The sequence below is a fragment of the Pipistrellus kuhlii genome, unplaced genomic scaffold, assembly GCF_014108245.1.
Source record: "Pipistrellus kuhlii isolate mPipKuh1 unplaced genomic scaffold, mPipKuh1.p scaffold_m20_p_10, whole genome shotgun sequence".
NCBI lineage: Eukaryota > Metazoa > Chordata > Mammalia > Chiroptera > Vespertilionidae > Pipistrellus > Pipistrellus kuhlii.
Genome location: NW_023425405.1, coordinates 10,693,330 through 10,715,623, shown reverse-complemented (window position 1 = coordinate 10,715,623; position 22,294 = coordinate 10,693,330). Strand labels below are relative to the sequence as shown.

The following is a 22,294-nucleotide window of genomic DNA, read 5'->3' as shown; positions in this document are numbered from 1 at the left end:
GCATGGTCTGCAGAAGTGTAAGGCACTGGAGGACTACACTAAACTTGCTTTGAATATAAATAATATGGAAAAAAAGGTAATTTATCTAAACAGTGTATTTAGCTCTGCAATCAGTATCTCATAAATAAAGAGAGAAAGAGGAAGAAAAAGTATTATAATTGATTTTAAAATTAGTTCCAAGCAAAGAAATAATTTGACAACCAACAAGGTCGACAACAGTAAAAAAATATATAGCCCTCAGGGAAAACATGCACCTAAAAACGTCAATAAATCAAGACCTAAACTGCTCTGAAAGAAGAATATTTGGGAAAGCCTGAGTAAAAGGAGAGGTGTTAAAAGAATGTCAATTGGGGAACAATCTGCAAAAGCACTTAAAACCCTGACACCAACCCCTCTGTAGACTGAACCCTCTCTGCACTAAGCTAATGGAATACCATTAGGAGGAAAGCCACCTCCCAGAGAGGCAGAGCTAGTCAACCCAATGGCAGCAGCCAGGCAGACTAGGAGCGGGGAAAGGAAGCTGTCTGTAGAAAGCTAAGCCACCTGTGACCTGGCCATCAGAACAAGTAATCCAATTAGGAAATAGGAAAATGGGACTGGAAGTTGACACATTGGCTCAAGTTGAAATTGCTAGCTATCAGAAGCAGTCAAGGAGATTAGCAACGGATTGAGAGATAGTAAAATGCCACTCAAAAGCAATATACAGATTAGGTCTTGAGCCTCAGCAGATATTTAGATTTAAACATTATATGCTTGCTGTGTTTATAGCACTGCAAGATTCTGAAAAAGAAAGATGAAGCTGAGAAAACGATGCCATTCCAGCCCTCAGAGTAGTTTAGGCTTCACAGTGGAAAGCAGGCCCCGGCATTAATAAATAGTACAGGCTGATTAGGAGGTGGGAAATACTATGTGCATGGAAATCTTGGGGCAAAAGGCACCTTCAAAAACCAGCGCAAGAAAAAGGGTTACCTGAGCACAGAACTATGTTAAATGGTCACAGGACAGTAAATATGATGCTACTGTCAACGTAAGAAACAACAGAGAATTACTGTGGCTCACGGGATCGAAAAGAGGCAAGAAATATGAACACACCGGCAGCAGAAAGTTTTAGATAAATTGAAAGTAGAGAACTGTGTAAAGGCGATGATTAAATGAAGAGAGAAGAGGGAGAAAAAGAGAGAGATCGCAAGAGGTAAATGTACATGGTTCAGGGAAAGATTAATGCCCAAGAGCCACTAGAAGATGCTAAAATCCCACAAAAATTATTTAGAGGGAACAGGCAAGATCATGGGAAAAGGAATGCATGAACCAAAGGAAACAAAAGAAAATGTAATTTGTAATAGGGAGAAAAAAGCAAATCAAATGGGAATAGGATAGATTCTTGCTGTATTTTCCAGGTCATAATTCACTATAAAGATCAATGGAATGTACATTTTAGGAACTCTGCAATCTACCCAAACACCAAATGTCTCTACCTCCATCTTCATTCAGGCCTGCCCCCAGCAGAAAAGCAGGTTGTGCCTCCATATGAATCTTTTTACAAATGATGGGATATTTATATATATAATAATTTTATCCTGAAATCTTAAAAAGATGAGCTAAGACCCACCCCACAGCCCTCTCATAATTTTTTTCAGTCCTCTAACAAAGACAGTTTCAAGTGTTCTTCTCAGAAATGCCCAGATCAAACAAATCTGAAGCGTATAGAATGCCTCTGCCATCTCGCTGGCATATTCTTCGTCTGTCTTTTGATCACACTGCTGCAGTCCCCAAATCTCCCCATTGGAAACCTGTGAAATGCTATATCCATTTCAAAGAGCTTTTGCTTCTCTCCGAGGTCCTTAATGCCAAGCTGGAGTCCCTCTCTAATTCACTATTTGCCTTATGCTCCGTCACAAGCGGGAGATCACAGCCAGTGGGCTTATTGGTTCGCCCGCCTCACTTAGGAACCGCAGCCCCGCAGTTTTCTGTTGGTATGCATCTACGTGGCAGCATCATTTGCTTAGGGTCCAGAGGGACCAGTCATCTTGCTTTCAGAAATCTAAACTGGAGGGAATAAGCTGAGAACCGCTTATAATCGTGTCTAAATGGCAAAGGGCCCTGGGGCCCTGTGCAACGAATGGAGTTATTAGCACCTGAAGCTGCTCTGCTTCTGACAAAAAGCCCTTAAGAATCCCAAGGCATCACTCATAATATGCCTACCTGCAGCTCCATCTACCATCAACTGCCTGCATAGAAGCCCCAGTGGGGTGAGGCTTGGGAACAGTTTCCCCATCCAAAGGCAGCAAGGGCGCTGGGAGATTAGGCAGACTGCAGTTTTAATAAAACTGACCTTTTAGTGTCCAGTCTGACTATGTAAAGACCCTGCTGTGAAAGAACATTTATGTGGTAAATAAGATCACAGGGAAGAGGCTGAAAGGGGATGAAAAGGAACACAGGGTGAAAGCAGGGGGCTAGATGAGAGGCTCCACCTTTCCATACTTACCAGGGGTCCAAGAGGAAGGCGTGTAGGTCGGGGTGCAGGTAAGGGTTGGTGTGTGTGTGTGTGTGTGTGTGTGTGTGTGTGTGTGTGTGTGTGTGTGAGAGAGAGAGAGAGAGAGAGAGAGAGAGAGAGAGAGAGAGAGAGAGCGCGCGCTTAAAAAAAAAAAAAGGAGTTTGAGGGGGGAAAACCTAAAACTGTACACTTAACACCTGGGGGTTGAGTAAACGATGAGCCTGTTTTCAAGGTAAATTTCAGCTCCTCTATCCTGGTGCACTACAATAGCACTGCATGAGCAGACTTCATGGAGGAGAAAGTCAGCACCTCGATCAGATGCCAAGGGTATGTATTTCCATTGTCATTAACACTGCAAGTGTAACACAAAGCTCACAGCAGCCCTGGGCAATAGAGCACTAGGTTTTCCAGTTTCACATCAAAGCCACTTGCTCTCTAGGAAGTCCTGAGACTGCACAATGTACTATCTCCTTTAAGGCAGCAGTAACTCAGAAACCCAGAGCCTTTCTTCAAGACTTAGCACTTGTTTCTTTGTAGCAAACAACTGGATAAAATCAACTATACAGTCTGCCCTCTGTAACAGTGAGTTTAACATCCTGTGGGTTCAACCAACCACGAATCAAAAATATTTGGGAAGCCCTAACAGGTCTGGCTCAGTGGATAGAGCATCAGCCTGTGGACTGAAGGGTCCTGAGTTCGACTGTGGTCAAGGACATGTATAATACCTTGGTTGTGGGCACATCCCCAGTAGGAGGTGTGCAGGAGGCAGCAGATTGATGTTACTCTCTCATTGATGTTTCTAGCTCTCTATCCTTCTCCCTTCCTCTCTGTAAAAAAAATCAATAAAATAAATATTTCTAAAAAAAAATATTTGGGAAAAGAAAAATGTTATGTTTTTGCTGACATGTCCTATGTAGTCAGGCCTACAATGATTATGTTTGTATTGAGCATGTATAAACTTTTGTTCTTGCCATCATTCTCTAAACAATAACAACTGATTTACAGAGCGTTCACATTGTATTAGGAATTATAAATACTCTAGAAATAATTTAAAGTAAATGGGAGGATGTGCTTAGGTTATATCAAACACTACACCATTTTACATAAGATACTTGAGCATCTACAGACTTTGGTATCCATAGCGGGCCCTAGAACAAATGCCCGTGGATCCCGACGTAGACTGTACCGTGGGCACACCACATCAGCATCTCAGCCTGAAGGAGTTAACATCTCTGAAGAGTCAACGCTGGATTCACACTGAATAATCCAAAAGCACTGTGCCACAGAAGCAGCAGCAGCAGCAGCAGCAGCAGCAGCAGCCATCTAATTGTACTCTTTCTGGTGAAACCATGACACACCTTTGCTTTTAACTCCTATCATACTTTGAAGCAACAAATCCGATTCTAACCAAAATCTGAGTAATGAAATACAGAGTGCTATTGGAAAGCAATTGCCTAGGGTGCAAACAGTTCCTTTGATTGTGCTGTTTTGTCCAGAGCCCTTCCTCTGGCTGCAATTAGAAAGTAATCAAAAGAGGGAAGTAATAGTATATACAGTTAGCCTTGGGCAAAACCTTCTTACCTCTATGTATAATTCAAAAGAAATGAACTAGTCTCTGTAAAAAAAAAAAAAAAAAGAAAAAAAAGAAAAGAAAAGGAAGATCTAATTTGCCTTACTATTCCCACAATATATAGACGTCTCGGTAAATCTCTATTAGTTGATGACATGTTATTAGAGGCTTTAGGGTTTGGGGAAGATAAACATTCCAAGAAATCTCTCCTTCCTTACTTGAAGGGCAAACCCTATTGGGTCATCATGTGGGAGCTGGAAGCGAGTCACTAAAAGTCATCTGCCTGTACTTGAGAAAGCTAGATTTGCCCTCCTTACCTGCCCCTCCAGATCCTTAGTCTGCACCTCTCCCACTCTGCTCAGAACAAGCCCCAATACCAGAAGCTGTCAGGGTATCTTTTTCTTCATTTTAAAGCCAGTGACCTCCAAAAAGTGTCCAAAACTTAGATGGAAGGTAATCTCCCGAGTGTCTTATTCAACACCCTCCACGGTCCATCCACAGTCTCCAAATAACCCTCAAGCACTCTGTTTCTGCCACTACAAGAACACCCCCCGATTCCTAAACCCTCAACACTCTCATTGGAGAGTCTGCTGGCCTTGTTCTAACTAGGATAGCCACACATTCTTGGGCACTTTGTGCCTTGATCAAGGGCACCTGGCCAGGGGGACAAGGGCAAATGGGAGCTGAAATTCAGCCTCTCTTGTTTGTCAAACCGGGTGCCCTGATGCGAGGCTGCCTGGAGGAAAGAATACCTTCTCTTACTTGTTACAAAGGTGCCATAGGGGCTAACAGAGTTCTGGCCCCAATATCTACATCTTGAGTACTCAACTGGTGTCCCCTTGTATAACAGTTGGTATACAGTAAAGAATACCATAAACCAAAGACCCCAAGGAGTTGGATGCCTGCTTGCCTTGTCATTACAGACACAATTATATCCTCACTGGCATCTCCGGGTGATTTCTATTCCTACATCCACAAGTTCTCAAGTATCATACCATTCGCCCACAGGACCTTGGTCAAAAGAGGCTTGCCAAAAGCAACACCACAACTCCTTGGTGCAGGTCAGTTTTCATCTAATATGATCTCTTATACTAAATGCAAATTACTCTCATATTTTGCCACCAACACAGAAGTACTTAAATCTAAAATCCCCAGCTTAAAATTCTTTAAAACAAAATCCAAAAGTGTGGCAAACATGCTTAACACATGACCCCTGCTTAACTCCCAAGCCCACTTCTCTACTCTCTAGCATTAACTATCCTCTCTATTAAATCATTTGGAATTCATCATATGCCCCATATTCTCTCTCTTTTCACGGGTATCCTGAGATGTTCACAGGGCAAGCAATCTGGCCCTGCCTATATTTTGCATCATACCACTCATGAACCATCCACAATAGCCATCCATTCCCTATTCCCAATCTTACCCAATTCTGATCAGTGAGAAATTATCTTCTCCCCGCTTTTTACTTAGCTAACTTCAAAGCACCTTTCCTTAAAGAAGCCCTCTCACATTCTGCATTCTCATAAATTCTAAATTTTTGTTCCATAACTAAGCGAAATAACTTGTGTTCTTCCCTGACTAGATTTTAATGTTCTATGAGGGTTTGGTTTACGCCCCTGGCTGCAGTCCCTGCATAACATCCAATGCAGTGGGCCCCAGTAAATATTTACTAATGATGATGAACCCACTCATTTGAATTTCTAAACTGGTGCTGTCCATTACCATAGCCACAATCCACATGTAGCTGTTGAGCCCTGGAAATATACTAAAACTAATTGAGATGTGCTCCAAGTACATACACATAATTTAAAAGACTTAGTAGCCCTAGCCGGTTTGGCTCAGTGGATAGAGCATTGGCCTGCAAACTATAGGATCCATGTTTTGGTTCCACCCAAGGGCACATGCCCAGGTTGCAGGCTCCATCCCCACAAGTAGGGGGTGTACAGGAAACAGCCAATCAATGATTCTCTCTCATCACTGATGTTTCTATCTCTCTCCCTTCCTCTCTGAAGTCAATTAAAAAATCTATATACCTAGTATATATTTTTAAAAAGACTTAGTTAAAATTTAAAAATTAAGTAAAATATCTCATTATTTTTTATATTTATTAAATGTTAAAATGTTTTAGCTATATTAAATAAAATGTATTAAAATTGATTTTTCATATATCTACCAGACAACTTAACAAATGCAGCTAGCATTTGTAGCTTACATTATATAGGTATCAGACAGTATTGGTCTAGAGTGCCCTTTCTCCAATCTGCTAATTTCTCTTCTTCCATGAACACTTAGATATAGTAGTTGCTCCTGAGAAGACTTCCCTAGCATCTACCACTGTGCTCAAGGTGCATCACATTAACTTATTTAACTTATTTTCTTTGTGACCTCTCACTAAAATCCTATAAAGGAATTTAATGAGCAAAGAAGGGAAATCATTCTTCATGTCAATCAAAAGCCATATGTTGTAGGCTCTTAGAGCTAAGCCTTACTTAGAACTTTGTGAAAATGGACTAAGATTCTCAGGAGTGAAATTAAAGGAGAGAGAGAGAGAGAAAGGATAACCTACCTCAGAGTAAAAAGCAAGGAATTCTAAAGCCTAAACTAGTACATATATTCCAACAACTTCTCGTTGTCCATTGAGGCTAGGGGAAATCTATCCAATTATACCCTGAAGAGTTCCAGAGGATCCTGGAAAAACTAAAACCCCTCAGTAATAGTTCAGTTCTTACTCCAGAAAAAACTGCTGTCATCCTACCTAAGCTATAACACTCCTACCCTCCTAAAAGCTGCTTAAAATTCAGCTACAGAGCCTCCATTAGCATAATGCATTTGGCTGATGATGCAGGCACAAAAATTAACGTTTAAGAATTTCAAAGTTGTGGTTGCTGTGGGAACCTTAATTCCAACTGCATGGCACAGATGCAGAAGTATGGACTACTCCCAATACTGATCAAATTGGAGATATTTACTTAGTCTGTGCAATGAAGCAGAGCTACAGTTACTGAGAGAAACTTATTTTGGCATTTCTAGGTTTCCATGCATTTAAATTCTCAACGTTACCACAATGCTGTTTGCTGCATTAAATTGCCTCCTCCATGGGGGAAAAAGGAAGAGAATGAACTGATTGGCCAAACATTCAAAGAACCCATCCTGTATGTGTTTCTTATGCATAATCTGATTCAAAAGACAATCATGATATTTTTATTTTACTCTTATGGGCTGTCTGTAAACTCTCATGCAAATGAAAACAAGGCATGAATTTCAATTTGTATGTGTACCAAATCATGTGGACCTGAAAAACAACAAAAAAGAAAATTTCACATCCTTAGAACTACGAAGTAGATAAATTTTAAAAGTATAATAGAGAGCACAATTTCAGCCACACTGTTTAATTTATGAAAACTGTCCAAAAAGAAAAAAAAAATGTCCAAACACTTGCCTGTGTCACTGGTTCTCACTGAGAACCCAGTTCTGTGACCAGTCAACACAGTTGTGCACTTTAGTTTTTAAAGGGTAAAAATAGGAGTTGTAAAGTTATCTATAACAACACATAGGCAGACAAAAAAAAAAAAAAAAAAAAAATTCAACATCAATTCCTATTCCCAACCTCTCATAACTCTAACAATGGAAAGAAAATGGCCTCAAAATTTAAAACAAAACTGTCTGAAAACTACCAATTCTTACAGTTTTTATCCTAAGTATAATTTCTCAAAATCACTCACATTGGTTAGGCAAGCACCTATGCTGTCAAAAGACCCAACAAATAACACCAAACAGTATAACTGATAATTATAGTTACCACTTGCAAAAGATGAATAGATGACCCTAGAAAATATATACAGCAAGATTCATTTCTTCCTAGAGCAAAAACCAATGAGCCTATCTAATCAAAATGAACAGCAGAAATGGGGCTTACTATAACACGTCAGATGCAGAACTTCTCTCCGCATTCTCAGAGAAATAAGATCCCACTAAGAAAAGATCTCACCTACCACCTCACATATCCCAACCGTAACTCCTCCCAAGCCCCAAGGGAAGAATGCCAGCAGAGCCCATTCATAATAAAACAGAACAGTGAGTATGAATCAGGACAAATTGAGGTCTTCCCAATAACAGCTAGGCTTCAAATATTATGAAATACGTTGGCGATTTAAAGTACTTGTCCTCCGGAATTCTCAGGAATATGTATCACATTTAACTAATTCTCCAGCTCCTTCTTTTTGGCTTCTGAAGAGAAGCTACACTGCTTCCCTATTCTTACCTGTGTGTTCTCCCCCTCCAGCCTCGGCGGTCGGATGCTGGACAGGTGGATGGTCTTGTAGTCACCGGAGTTCAGCTTCACAACAATGGCGTCGGCATTCAGCACCTGCATCACCTGTGGGCATGAAGGCAAAACGTTTAACCCTCCTCCAATGGCACATGCTACGGAACAAGGCTTTCGCCAGTCACAGGAAGAAAAGTGAGGTCAACAGTCATTGAGACAGATCTAACATCAGCCATCATGAGACAACAAGGTTGGAAAACCTATGCTACAACTGCCAGGCCCCAAAGACCTGATTATGATTTCTCTGAGAGAAGAGTCTATAGCATTCACAAAGATAGTCAATCTTCTTTATCTTTTCCCTGACCAAGACATGTGGTTAACTACAAAGCTTACGAGCTGGAAATCCAGTCGCTACATGTTACTGAAGATTTTCCTGGAAACAGGGTCTAAACTAAAATCAATCCCTATATCTCAATGTGAATCTAGGAAAAGAGGCAAGAGCTGGATTAGAAGAAGGTACCAGCACTAGATGAGAAAGAAGAAAAGTAGGATGCCCAGAGAGCAGAAAAAATGAAAACAAGTAAAGGGCAAAAAGCATTGACATCTCAGCATGGAAAAGCTGTTACTCTCACAGGGAGAAACATTAAATTGCTAAGACATTACTCCAGCTACTCTAAAAGCTCCTTTTTCAGAGCACTAATATGAGCATCTTCATTTTATTAGGTCTAGTAATAATTAATGTCGTTTTCTAATACTTTTTTAAATCGAATTTATTTAAACAATACAACAAAATTTAATCAACAATATAGTTGCCGTTGTTTCCTACTACTTGTGCCCAACGCTCAGGAAGCATTTTAATCCCTCTGTTGTAAAATTCTTGTGATTTTGATGCAAAAAATTCGGTCAATGCATTTTTGAGGCATTCTTCATTATTAAATTTTTTTCCAAGAAGAAAGTTTTGCAAAGAACGAAACAAATGGTAATCGGAAGGGGCAATATCAGGAGAATATGCAGGTTGAGGGAGAACTTCCCATTCCAACTGGCGCAGTTTTTCAGCAGTGATTCTTGCAGTATGTGGTCGTGTGTTATCGTGGTGAAGAATTACGCCCTTCCGATTAATCAGCACGGGTTCTTTTTCTCTTAAAGCTTTGGCTAACTTTTCCAATTGGGCACTATACACTGCACTTGTAATGGTTTGGTTAGATGGTAAAAGTTCATAATGAAGAATTCCTTTAAAATTCCACCAAACACACAACATCACTTTTTTCGCATGCAAGTCAGGTTTTGGCATGGGCTGCGGAGCCTCATTTTTGTCCAACCATTGAGGCCGCCTTTTCAAATTAACATACAGCACCCATTCTTCATCTCCGGTAACAATTTGCTCTAAAAACAGCCAACGGTTTTGACGAGAGAGGAGCGAACTGCAAATTGTGACTCTTTGATTACGGTTGTTGTCGGTCAACTCATGAGGAATCCATTTTCCAAACTTTTGGACTTTGCCAAGTGCACACAATTGATTGGAAATTGTTTTTTTGTGAACAATTTAAAGTTGTCGCAAGCTCTTGTTGGGTAATTTGAGGATTTTGCACCAAAAGAGCTTGAAGAGCTTCTTGATCAAAATTGGACACACGGCCTCGACCACTCTTGTCATCTAACGAAAAATTTCCCTCGCGAAATTTCTCAAACCAACGCTGGCATTTTCTGGCGCTAACTGCATCTTGACCAAGAGCACTACAGATGTTTTTTGCAGCCTCACTTGCTTTTCTTCCTAATTGGAACTCGTAAAGCATGCAGTGCCGAATATGCTCTTCATCCGCCATCTTCTTAGCCCTAGTTTTGCAACAAAAACCAAACCAAACACAAACTTTTTCAAGCAAAACTTGTTAATTGCACTTCACACGTTCTGTAGATACCACGTGTTTGAAGGTTATGTTAATACAAGTCAACGCCAAGCAAGATTTTAAACGAATGTTAAAAAACGACATTAAGTATTACTAGACCCGACAGAACCCCAAAGCAATGCCACAGGACCCCACTCTCAGCTGGAAATGATTAACTTCTAGTCTGAGATAATTTACAAGTATAACTATTTGAAGGGCAAAAGTACAAATATTCCTCTGTGGAGGTTATCAGGATACCCTACTAATGTGCACAGAATAAAATTCCATTGATACCAGGCTAGGTTTCAAGTAAAACCCACAATTCAGCCAGCAATCTATAATTCACCCAATTATACTCAGAGCCTGTTGTTACAGGGCTATTTCTTCCTTTTTGCAAATAACACTTTGCTACAAGGTAACTACTGATTACAAAACAGGTCACCATCCACCTCATCTGCAGAATCAAAACCACCTCTTCTAGACTTCAGTCAGGTCCCATCAGGATCTAATCAACCGCGGAACAAACTACAGGGTCAGCTGCCGCTGTATTTTGAGGGTAGAACTTCCCAGATGGAACAAAAAGAGCTAGACTCTCCTTTGCTATGGATAAAAGAGCCCTTGTTAACTAGTCAGATCTTTGAAAACAAATACACCCATTTACTGGCAGGTTCCTCCAAAATAGCTATCTTCTACCTTTTGCCAAAGAACCAGCCACATACACACCAAAAAGGGTGATTTAGGGACAACCTGAAGAAAGAGCAAAAAACAAAACAAGCAAGAAATTATACATAAACTCCAAGACCATGTGGATTCCTGTAACAGAGAGAAATTGACAGGACTACAGAAGCCATGAAGACAAAAGAGAAGCAGTCCAGAGATGGAAGACACTGACAACGCCTTTCCATACTAGCAGTCAGCAGCTGTGTCAGCTGTCACTGCAGGTTGCCCAGGACCAAACTAGAGAGGGTCGGACCTGCATTGCCACCTTTTGTCCACAATCAAGAATTGAAATATCATTGCTGAGATGTACACATAAGGAACTGTTTGACATTGAAACTGGGACTCAAAAGAACTGTTGGCCCAGAAAGAAACTCACTACAGACTGATTCATTTGCCTTTCAGCATAACCATTATTGCTTGTCTCATTTTCTGTTCTTATAAGTGTATTTCTAGTAGCACATGATCTCACTCATCTAGGGGAAATGATGAACAACATAGACTGATGAATAAGAACAGACCCAGAGACAAGGAGGCATGGATCAAACTGTCAGACCTCAGAGGGAGGGTAGAGGAGGGTGGGAATAAAGGGAAGAGATCAACCTAAGGACTTGTGTGCATCCATATGAGCCTAACCAGTGGTCGAGGACAACAGGGGGGGGGGGGGGGCATGCAGGGGGATGGGTTTGGGATAAACTGAGGACAAATATGTGATACCTTAATCAATAAAAAAATTTAAACAGGAAAAACAAAGGGATTATACATAAGAGGAAATAGCAGGAGGAAAGTGCCATCAAATAGAATGAATGAAAAAAAGATGACAGTTGGAAATGAGCTGTAAATCCATGGAAGACAGAGTAGGGCTGGTGGATGGAGACATCTGTAAATTTTACAGCCATAGGTAATAGAAAGCTTGTGCAGAAAACCAGATCATTGACTGGAAACATAATGAAAGTCTAAATACCCAAGTAGATTGGGCAGGAAAGGGATGGGAATGGAAAATTATATATATTTATTGGGTAACAATGGTTAATAATATTATGTAAATTTCAAATGTAATTATAATACAACATCTGTATATATTCAATGTGTGTTCACCACCCAAAGTCTAGTTTCTTTCTGTTACCATATGTTTGACTCCCTTCCTCCTCCCCGAATTATATAATACATAAGATTAATTTGCAACCCTGAAAGCAGCAAAAAGCAAGACTCAAATATCCACAGCCATGTTATTATAGCCTTGATGACAGATCTAATCACCACAAAGGCTAACCGCTCAAAACCAAACAACCAGAACCTAAAACTCACCAGGTCAGAAAAACTTGGTGAGGTCCAAGGGTAATCAAAGCCATGGTCTGTGGTCACACCAGGACCAAGTCAAGGTCAGGGTAGATTACCTAGGTATGGGTGGTACCAAAGGGCATAGAACCCTCCAAATCAAAGAGCCCCTTATGCCAGCCCAATCACAAAAACATGTCCATGAAAGCTTAAAAATAGTCCCTAAGACATAACTAAAATTACAAATTCAGTAACTAAATGAAAAATAGTGCATCTTAAAAAAAAAAAAAAAAAAAGCACAGCTTGTTCCCAATACCATCTAGATATTAATGCCCATCATTCCTTAAAGATATCACCAATGGCTTGAAGAACTGACCAAAAGAATAAAAGATGATCTCTCTATCCTTTAAAATACCACATTAGGGTGAAAGGAAACAAATTATAATGCAGGTGTCAGAACTGTCCCTGGGTTAGGTATCCAGATACATGCCACTCTGATCCCACCTTCAAACCAAAGAGAAGAAAAAGCTCCACAACGCCATGCCAAGCAAAATAGTTAAGTAAAGCAAATCAATACTGCATCTCCCTCAAAAGTATAGGTCCACTGTCTAAAGGATAATCCCATCTAATAAAAGAGCAATATGCAAATTAACCATCACTCCATGACAAAAATGGCAATGCCCATAGACACAAGATGGCAGCACCCAGTCCTCTCAGGCCCAGGGAGGGCTGCCACTGAGAGCAGGCAGCACGAGGCCCCGGCTGTTGGCCTGGGAGGTATCTTCACACCCCCAGAGCAATCAGCTCCCAGCTGTGACCTGGGCCATAGGCCCAGGAGGTGATGCACACCCTGGCACAATCAGGTCCCAGTGGAAACCTGGGCAGTGGCTTGGGAGGCAGCCATGCACCCCTGGCATGGTCAGCTCCCAGCCACGACCCGGGCCATAGGCCTGGGAGGCAGCGCGCAATCCCTTCACAATCCGCTCCCAGGGACGACCCTAGCCATGGCCTGGGCAGCGGCTGCGACCTTCTCCCCAGCCCCCCACCTTTCTACCCCCGCTCCCCCCACCCCCTCAGCCCCACCGCCACATGTGATCTGCTCCTAGCCTAGGCCTGGGCTATGAGCCTGGGAGGCACCCACAACCGCCTATGCCCTCCCCCACAAGTGATCAGCTCTCATCCACAGCTGGGGCTGTAGACCTGGGAGGCAGCTGTGCCCCCAAGAGCTATCCTTTCCCTGGGGCAGCCTGGGGTGTCAGCCTCCAAAGGGCCTGCACCCCCATAGAGTGATTCCCCCGACACACACCTATAGCCTTGGAATTCCCCTTGCCCCCAGCAGAGTGATTTTTGACAGAAAAGGAATAAAAGGAGAAAAGAAAGAAAGGACAAAAGATCAAAGATCAAGAAAAAGCAAGAGAAGGAAAAAAGGAAGAAACAACCACATGATATCACCTTCCCAAGGTCTCATGAAATTCCTGTTTAACGCATTTATTTTATGACACTTTTAGTTGGATTTACATTTTTACTGATTTGTCAAGATCACAGCAGGTACACTGTCCAATATGTTAAAGAAAAAACCCTATCTAATAAAGAGGGAATATGCAGGGGAGGGCATTTGGGGGTAACCGGGCTGTCAGGGGAGGGCAGTTAGGGACTATCAGGCTGGCAGGGGAACAGTTAGGCATCAACCAGGCTAGCAGAGAAGTGGTTAGGGGGTGATCAGGCTGGCAGGCAGAAGTGGTTAGGGGCGCTCAAGGAGGCAGGCAGGCAAGCAGTTGGGAGCCAGCAGTCCTGGATTGTGAAAGGGATGTCTGACACCTGTTTAAGCCCAATCCCTATGGGATCTGGCCTAAACAGCAGTCAGACATCCCCGAGGGGTCCCAGATTGGAGAGGGTGCAGGTTGGGCTGAGGAACACTGCCCCCCACCTCACCCCCATGCACGAATTTCATGCACCAGGCCTCTAGTACAGTAATGATTACGCATATCAAATGAACACACACTTCCTAAATCTCAATGATGAACAGAGCTACACATTCCTCACATCAAAACTAATTCATTAAGTTGTCAATTGCCAAAAACACTGAGAAATTCCTATAATTAAGATATGAGAAATATCTAGACATTCTCCACTCCTAGTCACGCTCAGAGTAAAACCAGGGAAAGTATCACAGTATTCACATCTTCATTCCAAATATAGAATGTGAAGATCTGAGCCTGCCCCTATGACAAGTTACTGGTAGTCGTCACCCCCTGTATTGCGTTAGCAGCAGCAACAGCAGCAGCGAATGAATTCCTGAAGCTGTAAATTTCCGGCCTCAGCAGCAGACTCTCTCTGCTCGGCATCTCCCTGAATAGAAATCTCCTGTTCAGGACCTGCACATTCTGACGCTGCCAGCTAAATGAGGTTTGGCTTTCTGGAGAAGGGGTGAATGGGGAGTGCATGTGTGTGTCCGTGTGTGTGTATTTAAGGGGGATTTATGACTTATTATTCCTCTGTAAATGGTGTCATTAGTGTTCAGAGAACAAGCAGCTCCAGAGCTGAGGCATGGAAGAGGCAATAAAAGAGTGGCTCTGGTCACATCCTGTGCAATAGGTAAATGCAGAGTGCCTTACTACCCAAATCCTGCACATCAGCACCGTGACAGGGCATATTTATAACAACGATGTTTCTTACGGATTTTCATCAGGATAATTCTAAATATGCCCACACCACTCACTTTCTCCACATGCTGCAGATTCCTACTTCGTCTACCCACACACCCACCACCATACCACACACTCTAGGAGATAACGTAAGGCACAGAGCAGACATCTGCACTGAAAAAGTCACTAGCCGGACTAAAAGCACATGCAAATCTGAATCCCCCACGTTTCTTGAAGCCAAATCATAAATGGAAAAAGGAGTGGTTTAATAATGACGACTGTAGGCTAAGAGCTGCCACAGGTCAAGAGAAGTAAGTCAGGGTGCTGTCAGGGGCAAGGAAGGGACATCCATCCCCATGTCTGGCCTCCTGCCACTCTCCCATCTGCAGAGCCCTTCCACAGTGATCACTGGGTGGTGAAGAGCTGTTCAGCTTCTTAAAACCCTGCAGTGCATATAAAATGAACAAAAAGAGCCTACAATAGCCTCCTGAGCTACAGAGGCACTCAGAATAACTCCCCACACACAACGACTGGTATTCCCAAAGCTAACTGAATTATCAGGACCGGATAGGAATTAAAGGACCAGCAGCCCAAAAAGGGCTTTCTATGGCACCAGCAGGGAATACCCTCTCTACTCTCTGAAATCACAACATCCAGCTGCATCTCCTGGCCCCAAGGCATGGATGCTATGTCTATTCTCCCCAAAGCTAATCCTGTTAATGCTACTGAAGCAACACCAAACGTGGGTGAAATAAGGAATACCCCACAACTATTATGGCAATGGCCTGGAGTCCTACATAGTTCCTTCTCCATCCCCCAGAAGGGTACAGCTGCTACCCTCTGTCCTTGACAAAATAAATACTAAGCACACAACTCCCTGATGCAAATACCTCTAGGCACCTAAGCATGATTAAACAGACTGGACACTGTAACAAGTTCTTCAAAGGAAACCAGACATCAGACAAATTCCCACAGAAGGGCAGCCTACAAAACACCCGACCAGGACTCCTCACGGCCAAGGTCATCAAACGCAAAGGAAGTCTGAGAAGCTGCCATGCCCAAGAGGAGCCTGATGAGACATGACAACTAAATTCAGTGTGCCATCGTGGATGAGATGCTCGAACACAAAACAGACATTAGAGAAAATCCTAGGAAATCTGACTCAGGCATGGACTTCAGTTGAAAATAACATAATATTGGTGTACCACTTATAATTGATGTGCCATACTCATGGCAGATAATAGTAGAGGGAACTGGAGGGGAGTAGGGTAATGCAGAACTCTGTATATCTGCGCATTTTTTCTGTAAATCTAAAACTATTCCAAAGAAATAAAATCCCAAATTAAAAAGCCAGGTAAATACTTTTTTTTACAAATCTTTTCTAATTCAACCATTTTCTTTCTTATTGGCAATCAGTTTGCTAAGTTAAGCTATAAATCAAGTCTTTATTTTTTAAGAAGACACACTCACTTTATTAAAATACTCAAGTATATTACTTAGCATCATCATTTTAGCATTGATTCTAACTTCATGGTTGTAGTTATTCCGCAGTTTGACAGTAAGAGCACATCTCATCTGAGAGTTGCTTTTCATTTTGCTTTTGTGGTATAAACCAAGTCTCGATCTCTTTTGGCATAACAGAGACCACCTTCCCAACCAGATCAACACAACTTCATCGAAAAGCTCTATAACAAAAAAGTCAAGGAAGTGGCTAGTATTTTTTTGTTCTCTCCATATTACCAAATGGGAATATAATATGGAAAAGCCTAGATAATCCCAAAAATATTAACAAGTATCCCTGCTTAAGAACCATCTTAGGGAGACAAAATACTGAATTCCTTTCAAAGCTCTGACTGGACACACAGCAAAAAATAATCAGGACCAAAACAAGTAAGTACTAGAATCCACCGCATCCAGGGATAGCTTATAACTTCACCTCCGAAATGGGACACGGTCCCCAATACCACACAGTTCGCTACTTAGGGCGATCTCCCAGTCAGAGCCCCAAAGGGTAATAAGCTCTTTGAAAGCAGAAACCACTGCCCTCAAAGCACTGCTTCCAGGGCTCTGTATGTTTAAGTAAATCAGTTGATACACAGAACCAAGCTGGGGCCTCTCCCCAGGTAGGCGAGTGAGAAGACTCACCTCCTAAGGACATGTTGCCACTCCTCACCACTGCCCCTCCACCCCTCCCCCTTGCGTTATTCGGGTCTGTGAAATCTGCAAGGCCTAAGCATCCAGCAGAAGGGACAGGGAAGCCAAGCCACGTGCTCAGGGGACCATATGGCTACAAACAGCACAGATCAGCTAAAACGCCACAGGGAAGGCAGGCAGGAAATTGGCAAGCCACGACAGGCACAAAAGTCTCAAGCAGGCTCAGCTAATCACTGTGAAGTGAACATGCTTCTCTGCTAACCTGGAGAGACAAGGAGAGCCCTCCCTTGCATTCCCTTCCTTAAGAAGGGAAGCTGCTTGAGCAGAAAATGGAAACCAGTCTTTCAGTAGGTCAGATACCCAGAGAATACTTGGTTGAGTTTCAAATTTCTCAGAAGTGAGACTCTTGGTCAACAGTCTGACCTTACAGTGTTGCTTCAGTTCCAGAAATCACCTATCGTGTCCCAGAGGCATTTAGTTAACGAGTTCATAGGTCACCTTTTGTGGGCTTTTCAGGCTATTTCGCTGTTCTCTAAGCAATTAATTCCTAGATGAGGTGACTGACTGCTAAAGAGAGAACCTCTAATCGTTCAGGCCTTATAGTCACCTCAAAGCAGAATAATTCCGCAAAAAGTAGAACAGTCAGACTATGGTCTTGCAGGCCCCTGGCATCTCAGGACCTTTTAGGTTTTCTTGACATTAACAGACATTTTAAATCAGGTAAAATGACTACAAAACTGCAGTTGGGCTCTAGGTTATGAAAAGAAATGCAGATCATTTTTTTCCCTTTAACATTTACTGCTGCTATCCCATGTTCTATAAGAAATTGGCAAACTATGGTCCAAGGGCCACCCAGCCCACTGCCTACTATTATAAATAAAGTTTTATTAGAACACAGCCACACACATCAGTCACATATGACATGTCTATAGCTGTTTTCTTGCTATGGTGGCAGCACTGAGTAGCTATAACAGAGACTATATGGCCCATAACACCTAAAATATTATATGACCCCCTAAGTGGTTGTTCAACCTCTGTTCTACAACGTATTAGGAAATGAACATGCAGGGGGGGTATACACTTGTTAACATTTCTAAAGAGCTATTTGGAAAATATATACTCTAAAATATTACTAAGGAAATAACTGTCTTTTACACAGAGATTTGGTCCATTTTCTAAATAATGGAAAAACGATCAACTATATGAATATCAACCTACTGGAGACTAGTTAAATAATTTATTATACGGTCTCACAATGGAACAGAGAATTACAAACTGAAGCAAGCTCAAACATTTACTTTGATTCCTTCCTTAAATACGTCTTTAAAAAATGAAGGAGTTTTATTTTATTTTATTGCCATAGTTTAAAAGGACAAAAATTAATGGGAGAAAAGAATACAGCAACAAAACTCTGGAAGCTGGAATGCAGATGTATGGATGGAAACAGTGGTGACAAACACAATAGCAATCTGATTTATACTGCAGACTTCCCCTAATCATCAAGACTAGGATTGGTTTAAAGCTTATTTAAGAAGCATCTGGGCCTGGCCAGTGTGGCTCAGTTGGTTGAGCATTATCCCATGCACTTAGAGGACACAGGTTCGATTCCTGGTCAAGGCCCATGTCCGGGTCGTGGGCTTAATCCCCAGGATGTGTGCAGCAACAATTAATGTTTCTCTCTCATCGATGTTTCTATCTCTCTCTCCCTTTCCCTTCCTCTCTGAAATCAATAAAAACATATTGGGGGGTAGGGTGGGATGGCATGAGAGGGGAGAATCACTTGGATTTCAAAATGTACACCCATACATAAATCCACTGCTTTGGATCCAGTGTTCAATACCTAATTTTTAAATAAGACAAGTCCTCTTATTTAAGAAAGCCTCTGAAAAAAAAAAAAAAAAAAAAAAAAAAAAAAAAAAGGAAGAAAGCCTCCAATATGGAAAAATAAGGGACCAAAATAACCAAAGAGAATTAAAAACAACTTGGAGAACATAGACTAGAAGAAATTTTTCAAAAGATTATAATTTTCTCAGAAAGCTAATATTCATTTCTGAAACAAGTAGATATTATTTTTAAATAGTAATAAGAAAAACATTCAGAGAACAAAAAAAAAGCTCTCTGTTCACAAATAAACAAAATACATTACTAAAATTTCAGGGGGGAAAAGGATTTGCTAAGAGAGACAGGAAATCAGAATGATTTTTAAACCTCTAAAAAACAAGAAAACAAAAATTCTCTAATAGCTAAATAACAGTGAAGCAATGTCTTCATAAATCCAAAGAAAAATAACTTCTAACAGAATTCTATACCCAGATGAACTATCAAATTGTAATTATAAAAGACATGAAATGTAACAAAATATTTACCTATCAAGCACTTTTTTCCCAAAAAGGTAGAGAATCTGTGCAACCAAAATAAAATATTAAATGGTAAAGAAGCCACGTGGTTCAGTTGGTTGGAGGGTTGTCCCATACACTAAAAGACTGAAGGTTCAATTCCTGACCAGGACACATACATAGGTTGCAGGTTCAATCCCTAGTCAAGGCACGTATGGGAGGCAACTGTTTCATGTTTCTCTCTCACATGAACGTTTCTCTCTCACTCTCTTTCTCTCCCTCTCTCTCTCTCTCTCTCTCTCTCTCTCTCTCTCTCTCTCTCTTTCTCTTTCTCTCTCCCTCCCTCCCTCCCTCTCCTTCTTTCTCTAAAATCAATAAAACAAATAAACATATTTTTTGGTGAGGATTAAAATTAAAAATAAAAGGCAGCATAAACCATGATATTCAGCAAAACATAGTTTCAACCCAGGTAATAAGGCAAAAAAAAATACACACAATAACAACAGAAACCACACCCCAGGATAATGGTGAAGCAATCCAATTATGACACCTCTGTGTCAGGGAAAAAGAACTAGTCCAGATTGGTACAGGTCATAAGGCTCCTAGAAAATACTGTTGAAAAAGGTAAAATTAACAGACTAAATCAATGCCTTCAGAGAAGGTTTAGACAAGTCGACTCTTGAGAGTTAAATTAATCCATATATACAAAATACAGATACTAACTCTAGGTAAAACAAAAAATAGTGCAGGAAATGAAAAGTAGTCATAATATGCTATATGGCTCATGGTGATTAGTATTTCCCCGCCAAACTTTGAATATTAATTGAGCCAGAATTATGATAAAGTCCTAATGGAAGGATTAAGTAAAACTACATGCACACCCACCTGAATATGTGTGCATGAGTAAAAAAACTAAATCCTCATCTTTCATGGTGTGAAGGAAAGAAGATATAGCTAACACTGAAAAACTGAAAAAGCAATATAAACATTCTATTCAGAGGTAGGGAATGCAAGAGTTAAAATGGCTGCCTCAAGGGAGGAAAAAATTGGGCTAGTTCATTTCTTAATAAGCCAGAGTTCTTTAAAGTCTTATTAAAATAAAAGCTTACAAATATAAAAATTACATACAAAAGATTACAGATCAGTACTACTCAAAAGTAGCTACCAGTCTGCAGTGATATAAGGAGCTTGTACCAGAACATACTAAACTAACTACATCACTGAGAACACTGCTGACATTTTTTCTGTAGCAAGCTTTTCTTGATGAAAAGAAGCAATGCCTTGATTTACATTCTGGCTCAAGTTCCTAATATCAAGGCACTGTGAGTAGGTCAAGTATAGATGAAGGGTCAACAAACTTCTCTGTAAAGGGTCAGAAAGCAAATATTTTCTGATTTGTAAGCCATAAGGTTTCACAACTGATCACCTCTGCCACTATATCATGAAAACAGCTACAGACATTATATAAACAGACAGATGTGGCTACATTCCAATTTATTCATGACCCGAATTTTTATTGCATCTAACTTTCATGTGCTACAAATCATTTCTTTTCCTATCTAAAACCCATTCTTAGCTTGCAAACTCTACAAAAACAAGTGGTAGGACAAACTCAGCCCACAGGCTATGGTTTGCCAACCCCTGTGGTAGACAGTCAACTTTGTTCAAAAGAAAAAAACTGTCATAGTAGTTTCTTCTAGTCTTTCCGTCTCTTTTTTATGCTTTTTTTCCTTATTTTAAAAACAGAAACAATGCTGAAATTTTTTAAAAAACAAAAAGTTTTAAAGCCATTTATCTACCTAAACACATTTTTTCTCTCTATTCTCTAAGCAGGCCTATACCCAAATGACCTAAATTTAAGATCTTCTAAGAAAATGATTATTCATCATAACCTTCAATTAAATAGTTATTAGAAGCAATCTCCTGTCTCCTGGCACTGTAATGAATAAAACTTGATTGTAATGAAAAAAGCCTCACCATGTTTTAAAACTAAACAGAAAAAGACTAAAAACACAAAACAGATCCTGGGGCCCTGAAATTTAAAAATGAAGGAAATGTTTCCAAAGCCAGCTCTCCCTTTTCTAGTTACCAATAAAGTCAGGTTGAAGATAAAATACAAAGTTACTGACTCAGGCACCCAATATTTTGAATTTCTTCAGCAATGCCTTAGTTCCCCAACTATCAAGGGCCCAAAACCTCAACATCTTCTAGGCTTCTCTACAACTGAGCAGGGGGCTGGTAGGGACGGTACATGGTAATGGGACCTTCATCTGCATTACTTATATCACAAGCCCTCAAAGTGATGATGGTGAAAATGCAATGCCTGCCTCCCTTGTTCAGTGAATGATCATCCTTTCATGGTGTAGCTCTAGTCTGCAAATAGAATAATCACAGGAAACATAAGCAAACCCAAGTAAGTTCCAATCAGGTGGAGCAGCCACCCACGTCTAGGTTTCCAAGCCAGCACAGCCCTCACAAGGCAAGAAAGTCAAGATCCGTCCTAGCCCGGGTCAGAATGGGAAAAGGCGTAGGGAGCATCCAACCAGGAACGACTCCCACGGATGTCCACTAAACGGTGTGGTTATGGTTAACTTGACCGCGGCTTGGAAACCATATACTAGAGCACTATGTAAACTATTCCTGTGAGCATCATAAAAAAGAAAGTGAAGAAATTCAGCCAACTCCTCAGAGACTTTGTTAAAATTTTACTGTTCTAAGATAAATCGTTCCAGGATTTTTCAGGCTGACAGTGCCACCTAGTGGCTTTCAGTATTAAACTGTTAGGCGATATTTGGGACAGCCACCTCTCAATTAGAGGATATGAAATATTTAACCACTTTTAGGCCATAAAGACAAAGTGCCCAGCATTTCCTGCCAAAAGTAAAAATAGGTTGGAAAACATTGCAGCACTTAGGGAAAGTGATAACTGGTCTACCCTGGCACCCCTCCCCAC

The 22,294-nt window shown here is 41.0% G+C and overlaps 1 protein-coding gene across 1 annotated transcript in view; it reads right to left on the bottom strand.

Moving 5' to 3' along the window:
• Positions 1–22,294, bottom strand: part of SND1 (staphylococcal nuclease and tudor domain containing 1) — a 447,851-nt gene that overhangs the window by 379,618 nt on the left and 45,939 nt on the right. The window contains exon 10 of the mRNA XM_036426056.2: positions 8,329–8,442. Within this exon, the coding sequence (XP_036281949.1) occupies positions 8,329–8,442 (114 nt within the window). The remainder of the gene's footprint in view (positions 1–8,328; positions 8,443–22,294) is intronic.